Below are 10,779 nucleotides of genomic sequence, written 5' to 3' on the forward strand. Positions count from 1 at the left end.
TCCTGCTGAGAACTGTTAAAATATGAGATTTCAAAACACTAGGAATTGCCAAGTCCAAGTCCCCTACAGTAACATTTTCCACCCACCCCCTTCATCTCCATTGATTATTTCCTCTTACTAATTTAATGGACCATCTGCTGTCCAAGCATCCTTTTCTGTTATTTTATCTTACCTTTCAACACTTCCATGACTCGTAATACTAAAATTTCTACTGCCAAGCATATTATATGTTAGCAGTATTAATCTCCAAGACCAAGTTCTGAATTCAAATTACAGCAGCATAAACCAGATGTAAATGGAACTGATTATGGAAAACAACTAAGAAATACAATTCTGCTTCTAAAATATTTTAAAATGTTTTCTTATTCCTAAGTCAAATACGAGTCTACAGTTGCACTGTTTACATTCTAAACAGTAAGGAATGTGTTAAGTCAGGCTTCATGGTGGTTCTTGAGGTATTTTGCATCACAATGCAACAAGCAGATGTACACTCCATCTACCCTCATACAGGTTCATGTAAACTGGGAGTTGCTTTCTCATAACTACCAAGGTTCTATCAGTGTAAAGTAGGTTCAAGTTAAAGTACATTTAGGCTAAATGTATTTGTAAAATAATCTCATAATCCTCTTTCAAGTAATATTCTACCTGTCTTCATCTCATGCTATGAAAAAAAGGTCAATAGAAATCATCAGCGTCTGTCGTGCTACATCCACTGTTTGAAACACTGACACACTTGATTCACTGTCTCTCTGTGTCCTCCCACTTGCTCCTAATAATTCTGCCTCCTGTTCCATCTCTAGTGTACATCTTATTTCCCACAGTGGGAACAAACTGTTACATTGCATGCATTTCCTAGCTCCATGAATCCTGGAATTCAAACAACTGCAGTAACTATATTAAGTATTTCTGCTGTCAAACAGCTTTCTAAAACACCATGAAGCATCATCTTTTAACAAGTGTGAGTTTTTCTTATTTTGTCTTTTTACAAGTTCACTTTCTGTTCTTAATATGAAACAAACCATTTTCTGTTCTGCTTTTGTTTTAAATTGGAATAATCTCAAATATACACATACTTTATTAAGGTTTAGAGTAAGACAAAACCTCATGTTTGGCTTTTGGCTACATCTGTTTCCATATCTTCCCAGGCAAGGCCCAGAACCTAGGATGGTCCTGCCATTATGATCCATTAGAAATAGCTTTTTCAGTATCAACAATAAAGAACTTTAACAGAACCTAAACCAGCTCTCAACATCTACCCACAGAAAGAAAGACTTTTAAAATGAACAGGAGAATAGACATAATGAGCTGGGAGTATGGGAGTCCCTAGTGAATCTGTGCAGAAATCTGAAAAGGTTGAAGGAAAATGGAAAAACAGACAGACTGCTAGAAGTGAACACCTACCTCAGCTGCACTACTCAACTGTCCTTCATTTTCTTCTGCTCTGACCAAAAGATGATACTGGTGTTGGTCACTCTCATAATCCACACTCCGAGTTAAACTGATACCTCCTGTTGCCTGATCAATACTGAATAGACCACTACGGTTACTTATTAAACTGTAGCTCAGGGATTTCTTTTGATACGATACAGCACTGACTGTAACAAAGCTGCATTGAGAGGAAAAAAGAAAGAGGACAATGTAACATAATATACTGAAAAATATGACAAAAAATACCTATCAGAAATGATTGTGCAATCCTGTAGGTCTGATCAGAGCAATACTCACTGAAGTCAATGACAGCTGTGCCTAAATACCCAATTCAAACATCTCATTATACAGTAGTTCTATTTGAGGTTAGACAGATAAAGATACGATTCTTGGAAACTGAGCAAGGTAAGAATTAAAAACACAGGAACTGAGGCTCTCATTTCTCTTGCAACTAAATTTACCTACTCTAACTTTCTTCTACAGCAGTGATAGTTTTCAGGCAGAAAAGTAAAAAATAAATTAAAACTCAAAAGATCCATTTTAATAACAGCGCAGTGAGTTTGCTGCTCCAGTCATACCATCCTAGAGCTTCACCAGGTAACTGCAAAACCCTGAAAGCCAGTCATGAACAGTGTGCATGTTTCAGGTTATACAAACAATACTGAGGCTTTGGGGAGATCAAACAGAAGTTAAACTAGGAAGACAATCTCACTGCATTATATTTAACTGTTACTTACCATTTCCCTTGGGGCACACTTTCAGGAACATAAACCAAGTATGATGCATTCGTGAACTGTGGTGGTCGAAATCCAGCAATTACAGAAACAGAGGCTGGAGACCCTCTGCTTCCAAGCTTATCTGCTGCTAGTACAGTCAGTAAATACTCCTTGTCCCTCACCAATGGCAAACCCGTTGTTTTAATCCAGCCAGTGTCCTTCTCAACTTCAAATCTGTCCTCACCACCTAAAAAGAACAGATCCACAAACTGCTGTCAGCAAGGACATTTTTACTTGATTGAGATAAGAATAAAGCACCAATTCTTGAGTTGTTTTTGGCTTAGAATCAGCATTCACACAAAAAATTCAGAAGTTTTAGAACTGAGAAATCAGTAATTACATTCAACAAGTTTCTAATTTGCATTTTACTTCTCTGGGCAATTTGTACTCCTCCTTATCCTCCAGTACTTCACTTGATCCTAAAATATCCTGTACCAGAAATACCCTGTTAAGACTCCTGACCAAGAAGAACAAATTCACCTTCAGAGTGTTATTGCTGCTCCCCCTTTGAGTAGACAGTTTTCAACTATTACTGATGTTTCTTTTAAGAGCTCCACAAATAAAATTATTGAGTCCATACTAGATTTATAAAGCTAAGGCACAACCCAGAGCCTTAAAAATCAATCAGAAATTAGCCACAACACCCACAAGGGAAAAGGAGCATTAACCCCCTCCACCCAATAAACTGTTCAAATACTGCCCTATCTAATAAACATGCAGCTCAGCAGGGAGGTGCCAACTCCTGCTGCCATTGCCACCCCCTTGCCAAAGCACTGAGGAGTAATGACTGCTCCAGTCCTTATTATCCCCTGGAGAACAGTCCAAGCAGGAACACAACTCTGCAAGGAGAACACACTTCAAATCTGACAAATCCGTTCATAACCTCAAAAAAAAGTTTATTTTTCTCAGACAAAAGAAGCTGAAGGCTTATGAACCTTTTGCAGGAGGAAGGGAAGATCTTTCACTAACAAAACTGAGGATAAAAGACAAAAAAGTCACAATAGTGAAGCCTAATACAAAGGAAATTAGAGGATTTAAATTTACCTTCCAAGAGAAAATATTCTACAGCTCCATGGATCCCTTCATCTGCATCCACAGCAAGCAGCTTGTATACTTCAGTACCTCCTGCAGCTTCAGGGGAAACCACAGCCAAAAACGGGAAGGGCTCCATGGCCCATTCAGGTACATTGTCATTCACGTCTGTCACAGTAAGCGCCAAGTGCACCAAGTACCAATCCTTCCCTAATGGTCATGGAAAAATGAGGAAATACTTAGACAACTACTTAAGAGCAGAGTAACAGAAATATGTATCAACTCCTCAGCGCACATTGTCTGCAATGTTGTTGGTGTGTAATCCAGAAAATAGTGGGTTTTAAGGCTCTCCTGGAATTAACAGCATCCAGACACAACGGGGGAAAAAGAACCTGCACAAATATGCTGAAGAGCACAACTGAGGCCACCCATGTTACATTCTATAAATGCCGCATTGTAGGAAAGATCACACATTCTTAAACATTAAAAATTTGAATATGTTTTCTGAAAAGTGTTTTTTCCTGAAGGGGGGAAAAAAAATCTATCAAGAAATATTTTGTCTATGTAATTATTATAGCAACTCTGAATTTTGAAAATTAAATATCTGTTGCCAAAAAATTCTAAGTCATCTACCCTAACTAGTGATTTTCCTGCTTAGAAAGCGAAAACCATTTTTAGAATTTCAGTGAACTTCTTTTAAAGATGAAATGCTGTTAAAAAACATTTTTTATTTCCGTGTGTATTTATTTATACATACATGAAAACATATCTACACATATACGCATATCTTTCCAAAATAGCTTTACAGGAACTGAAACAACATGCAAAGAGAAACATCTGAAATTACCCGTTTTAATTTAAATCTGATGAATAATACAAGGAACTTAATATTTAAGACTCTAAAAGTGTCGTCAACATGTCTAAGAAATATTCTCCCACAAAGGTGCCACTTAGTGCTGAACAGCTGTATACTCTCTCCCTCCCCACTTCCTCAATTGCAGCATTACAAAAACATCCATGTTCCAACTAAAATACGTTACTGCTGTCTCATGTATGCATTTACTGATGTTACCCCTTTACTCCCACAGAAGTACTAATGTATATTTCACATAAGTCTCTTGCAATCTGCACCTTTTCATAATTAGAAACCTGTCTGATGGCAAGTGGCGTATTTAGTACACCATATCATAATCTGCAATCTATAAACAACCAGTAAGTAGATTGTGGTAAAGAAAACGCTTTGGTGCTGTGATTGACAAAGCCAAACATGTTTCTTAGTTTAGATTCCTGAGACTTAATCCGTCATGACCTTTGGGTACTTTCTGTTCTTATCCAGAAAATTCTCTTAATAGAAAAAACAGCATTCTCCCAAGGTAATCAATTAAGTTCTTCAAAGTTAAACTGCAAAACTGTATTAATTCACCTAAATTGTAGAACTGTAACTGTGAGTACACAGCTTTTTGCCTTTTTTCCTTTTTTTCCTAAGGGGCAACAAAAAGTGCATTGACAGTAAATTGTTAATCCTGTACTGGGAACCTAATGTTCCAGGGAATATAATATTAGCTTAAGACAGCATAGAAGAAAAAACAGTGGCTACAACAAATCCAAACTTCTAATGTATTGAACAGCAAATCTCAGAAGCAATTAGCTTCCTGAAAAAGAACCTTAAACACGCCCTGCACCATTGCAGAGCATGGATACATACAACATTTATTTTCACATTTTCATGGAAAACTTCTCACTTGCCATGTGCTTCTAAGTCTTACAAAGTCTCAACTCTGAGAGTCTGTCATGTTTGTTCCTTATCCTCATATGTCTTTTAAAATAACAGTTAAAGCAAATCAGAAAACAAAGGTACAAAAACAAAGAAATCATCAGAGGAGCTGTATGATCATGGCAGAGTGGTTCTTAATATAAATTGCCAATTAAAAGAGAGTGAAGTGATAATCTTGTTATCAGGGACTTCCCAGTGTGGTATCCATCTGCTGAGAGTGGCAGACACAAAAACCAAGCATGACCAGATGTGAAATAATGACTACAAACTAATAATCGCAACAGATATCCTTAATAACAAAACATGTGTCTTAATCAATTAATACTAATTGACAAATAGCATTATCATAAAGAGATAGCTAAAGAGGTAGCAGCTACCCTGCCACTGTAAAAATGGGAAGTCCTCTTGAAATTCTCTCACATTTTTTTGGAAAAAGCTGGTTTGTTTCTCTGTAGCCCATCGTGTGCAAGAAAAAAAACCAAACACCACAATTACTAGTGTCACTGACACAGTCTACTGTATTTTGTATCATTATGCACAGAAAGTCTTTTGAACTAACAGTATCTGGACTGCAAACAGAAAAAGACAAGAAATAGTAACTTTTCCAGAAAAATAAAATAAAAGAGAAAAAGCTGACCATGGCACATCATATATGGACATTTATATGCATCTCAGTAAACTGAAGCCTACTCACACCACTCTTGCCATTAGGACTAGGAAAAAGCAATAAACTAGTATCTGCTGAGTGCACTGCTATTAGAGGGAGAAAGGACATCTGTCTGTGAGACTTCACAAACAATTTTTTTGCAGCAGGGAAGAAAGACTGATGAATCTGTTCCCATTTTGAACAGTGATGAGAAGTAAGCAGTCATGTAGACCAAGCCTTCCTTACCTTTTTCAACCCTCTTGTGCTCTACTGCCCCCAAATGCCCTTATCCCAAAGCTGCCACTTCCTTAATACTGACTTGTAGGCACATAACACTTAAAGAAGCATGAAATATTATATGCATAAGATTAATCATCTAAGGCAATCAAATTTCCTATTTAAGAATAATAAAGTGGAATTTTTGTCTGAAACTATCTATTATTTAATACTGTATATTGTTAAGTGAATCAAAAGAAAGATGTCTTCAAAATACTGAATTTGTCCCCTTTTTACACCAAAAGACTTTGAAGTCAAAGACAAGTTTACTGCAGGCTAAGTCTCACTCCCTTTTTTATTCTAAAAACTAAACTCAAGAAGGTTTAAAGATACTCCATCTACAAATTTGGACACTACATTTCTGAGACTGAAAACTATTTAGATCTTGGGAAAAAAAAAGCTTATTGATTATTTCTCTTGCAGAACTCCATGTTTGAGATGATAAACAGGCAGAAGATCTAAACACCTCTGGCATTCAAGTCCCAATAGTCTCACTAATATATTCTTAATCTGACTGCTTGGAGTAGAAAACACAGTATCAAAACATTCAGAATGACTAAACATCAATGTGGTGCTCTGGAGGTTCCCCAGACATTCCTTTCCATCACAAGTAACATTCCAAACCTGTAAACACCCATACTTTTCCAAAATGCACACAGCATGTACTTTTTCTTTTGAATAACTGCACAAAATCACTGCAGTTAAGAAAACACATCTGCTGGGTAACAGATGATTATTTCAACTTAAAACCAGCTTGATGTCAAACTGTTAACATGGTTGTAATACATAAAAGGGGTAATAAAAATTGTGAAAGACAAAACATCACCCTGGAAGCTACTTAGTTCTTAGGGACAATTCTTAGGACACACAGAATCAATACAGCAAGTAAAGGACAGAGGCCTCAGTTAGAATTAAAATAGATGATCCTTCTGACTATGAAAACCTTCAAGATTTAAAACATTTATCACTAAAATTGGTATGTCCATACTGTATTTCGATTTCACCAGGGCAAATATACCTAAAATAAAAGCAACTGCTGTTCAGTATTTGGAAGGCATGTCAAACATCACCCTTAGTAAATCCTCTGGTAAGAAAAAATGAACGACAGGGGATTACAAAGTTAATGCCCATGGATGAAGTAAGGTCAGAGGAGTTTGAGATGACAGAGGATTAGACAGGATCTTTCATGCACTTCCCCCCCTGCCCTAAGCATTAATGGAATAATAACGGCTCCTTCCCAAATTAAATGCTAATCTACATTAAAATATTAATGTGTATGACAGACTAAGAAATTCTGCCTTCTGTTCAACTGGGTAAAAACTTAAAATACCATCATGCTTTTATGAGGACGAAGTAAACTGTGTCCCAAGAAATTAAATGGGATCAAATCTGAAATGCTACAGAAAACATGAGTAACCATTACTTTTCTCTTTCCAGGCAAGGTTAACTGAAGAACATCTCTCAGGGCTGAGTGACCAGTGGGGTCACCAACAAATTTGCTGATCAAGGACCATGTGCCAAAAAACACGCTCATGAAGTTAAGTCTTGAAATTTTTAATTCTGTTTAGTATCATGTTGCTAAAACTAATGTACAAGTTTTTTTCTGGTGTCTCTCTTTGGTTTGGGGTCGCAGGGGGTTTGAGGTTGTTTTTTTTATTTTAGCAAAACATATTTGTAAATCATTAAAAATGTAAATATTGCTTGGCCATATTTCAATTTCAAATGAGTGATTTCAGCTGTCAAGATCTAATTTTTTTGTCCAATGTCCAGACAGGGCAATTTAAGTTCTCAAGGCAAGTCAGGGTACAGACAACACTTTACAAATGCATGTGCGCTGCTGCTGAAGCTGCAGCATTTCACTGTCAAGGAGCAAAAAGGACAAGCTGCTCTGCAGGGTAAGGTGAAATGGGAGTCAAGGGGACAAGTCAGGCAGGGACCTCACTGTCACTGAGCAAAAAGAGCAGAGCAGATCCTGAGACATAAACTTGGTTCATTCAATAGTCTAGTGGTCACCAGACCAACACTCAGTGATAAGGTGGAACTCAGGTCAAGTGGGAAGCCAAGTCAGGCAGACAATGTCAGGGTCAGCAAGATACACAGCCAGGTACAGCACACTCCCTGGGGAGGCTCAGGAAAGGACCTGAGCTTAAGTGCAGCTCCCAAGATGAGGGGCAGGGGCCACAGACAAGGTTTGTGACATCTGTCTGACACAAGGTTAGCTGGCTGCATGGTATCAGAGCTGCCCTTGAACACAGGTAGCCCAGGCAGCAGAGTTGCAGGACCTGTTCCTGCACACCACAAGCTGACAACCATGTTGGGCAGGCCAGCCCTCATCTGAAAGGTAACATCCTATCCAACTACAGCAACTAATCAGCCTTGACTGATCTGTGATCTCTGTTTCTTAAAACTGACTTCTGCCTGCTTATACCTTCCTTCTAAGAATTCACATGAGGAACTCACTCGAAGTTGAACTGTAAAACAAGACAGTACCTCCTCTCTTGAACATAAATCAACATCTGATATCATATGTTCTAATACTAGAAAACCGCAGCTGCTGGAGTATTTATGGTTATGTACTATGGAAAATAAGCCCGCAAAAATGTTAAAAGCAAAGTAAATTGAAGAAAGAACCTGAGCTTACATTTTCATTCACAACAAAACTCAGTGTAACCATCTCCACACTAACTCATCCTGAGAGCTCACTTCTGTTTGGCTGGAGCTTTTGTCATCTTCTACACCTTCCTTATTTCAGACTAATTAAAACATCTAGCTCTGCTGGCCAGTCTTCTCCCTCTCCTACCCCATCTTTTTTAGTTCTCTTTTGTCACATTATTGAAGTTTGGATTGTGCGTAAGAAAAGAAACATTAACTTTCTAAATCTGTTTCTAATACCTATGTATTTTAACTCCTATACAATGAGAATGAAAGCATTCTGCAACTTAAGAGTTTTAAAGGTGTCAAGTCATTATTAACCTTCATCTGACAAAAAAACCCTAGTAATAATAAAGATGTATTATTTTAATTTAGGTTCCTTTAGACAAACTGAAAATCACTAGCACCTGAAGTATGCTATTTGTACCGTCCACAATTACTGTCTACCTAATCTCTCAGAATCAGAATCTACATATTGCTTAGAGATTGTTATCTTACTGCATCATACTACTAGAAGTAATATGTCAGGCTAGTGGAAAACACTCCAAACTATTTAGTAGAACAGCATGGCAAGTGAAAAAAAATCCCTGAAAATTAGTTAAAGTTGCTTTGTTTCTTCTTAAGTGGGTTAGCAAGCATTGCTTCAGCCAAGAAATCTCTGGCATGACAGAGTGACAAGCTTTGTTCCAGGCAAACTCAGACTTCTATATTCAGACTAGGTAAGAGCAAAAACCATCACAAAAGTGAGACTAGCAGTAACCAGAGGCAAGGTTAGCTACCACTTCTCTAGAAACATTTTTTGATCCTGACAGGGACAGCTCTGTTCCCAACAAAGTGCTGAAACTTGAGCAACATGACAGTGGGTGAAGATCCCAGCAGCGTATTCAGATTGACCAGACAGATTTTGTCACTGCCTCTGAGTAATGACAGCCCCTTTGGTGTGTAGCCTTGCTTGAGACTGAGTAGCAAAGATAGGACACAGAAAAACGTTTCTGTTTTGGAAACTGGTCTAGCAACCTCCTGGTTAGCAGCAGAAGCTCAAGCCAGTACAAATGACTGACATCAATATGCCACAGTGACAAGCATGACAAAAAAATAAGTGGCAATGGGAGGAAGATCTGGGAGTTGTTCCTCGAGATCCAAGTGAAATGAAGTGGTGATAGAGCCTGCTTCACTGGGGAAGTACCGTGTCACTGAAACTGCCAGCACTAATTGGAATCCCTACAGGCATCCTCAGGGATTTACTGACACCAAGGAATAATAAACTGCCTCACTCCTATGGGCTGCCCCTCAGTCAGAAAACATAGGAGAAGAGGGAGAGCATGGAAAGCTCTTCATCTCCCTCACCGGCACTGTCCTGTGGCTAAAAGGAGCTTGTCTGAGCAGCTGCACTGCTGAGAAGTAGTTTTCACAGCACCTGAAGTTACGTAACACAAAAAGCCTGTGAATTATGACGATTTAAATCATAAACATGGCATTTTAGTGGTGCACACTGGACTCCTCAGATTTAAAAAAAAATAGAGTAGTCACATAAACGTGAAGGCACCGAGCTCACAAAAACTCACATCACACTTGTGAGTCAAACAAGCTTAACCTGACTAATGACTTGAAACTCAACGACTTGACCTGCATGCTACAAGGATTAGACCTCTGGAAAGCATTTTAGTAGACAAGACTTGTCTGTGAGCAGTGTGGTACATCTAACACGCTTTGTCTCAACACACCTATGACATAAAAACCGCTCTCTGGTTACACTACACATTTTCCATGCTGCTCATTATTGACTAAGACTTTTAACAGACGAAACAGTTAAACTCTAGTAGCCACCTTACTGCATGGTACACAGCTGCACAGTCCGCATTCACCATGGATGCTTCCTGCCGCCTACACTGTTTCAATAGTTGACAGAATTAAAAGATCAAAACTACATTCCACAACATTAACAGCACACGACACCTGACGCTGAACCATCGTTCTGTGCTTGTTGTCACTTGGGAACTTTTTGCTCCCCCAAAGACAAACCACCTCCCAACTTACTGACGGCACAAGGCCATCGCTCTGCGCAAGAGGCAACTCTTTTTCGCAGCTGCAACCGCGGGGCCGAGCGCAGCAGCCGCGCCCCCGCGGACACCCCGCGCCCTCACCTACCTCGGCGCTCCCGGACGCGGACGACGAGCTCCCAGGCGGCCGCCGCC

The 10,779-nt window shown here is 38.8% G+C and overlaps 2 protein-coding genes across 2 annotated transcripts in view; one reads left to right on the forward strand and one right to left on the reverse strand.

The window, feature by feature from the left end:
* Window positions 1-3,375, reverse strand: part of LOC104396379 (neural-cadherin-like) — a 32,869-nt gene extending 29,494 nt beyond the window's left edge. Inside the window, exons 1-3 of the mRNA XM_010006218.1 lie at window positions 3,249-3,375; window positions 2,166-2,391; window positions 1,402-1,606 (exon numbers count right to left, since the gene is read on the reverse strand). Coding sequence (XP_010004520.1) covers window positions 1,402-1,606; window positions 2,166-2,391; window positions 3,249-3,375 — 558 coding nt within the window. The remainder of the gene's footprint in view (window positions 1-1,401; window positions 1,607-2,165; window positions 2,392-3,248) is intronic.
* Window positions 3,376-7,694: 4,319 nt separating this feature from the next.
* The window catches only part of PDCD5 (programmed cell death 5), an 11,964-nt gene continuing 8,879 nt past the window's right edge, over window positions 7,695-10,779 (forward strand). The window contains exons 1-2 of the mRNA XM_010006219.1: window positions 7,695-7,827; window positions 10,601-10,767. Coding sequence (XP_010004521.1) covers window positions 7,695-7,827; window positions 10,601-10,767 — 300 coding nt within the window. The remainder of the gene's footprint in view (window positions 7,828-10,600; window positions 10,768-10,779) is intronic.

The sequence above is a fragment of the Chaetura pelagica genome, unplaced genomic scaffold (genome assembly GCF_000747805.2).
Source record: "Chaetura pelagica isolate M959 unplaced genomic scaffold, ChaPel_1.0 scaffold139, whole genome shotgun sequence".
In the NCBI taxonomy this organism is placed as follows: Eukaryota; Metazoa; Chordata; class Aves; order Apodiformes; family Apodidae; genus Chaetura; species Chaetura pelagica.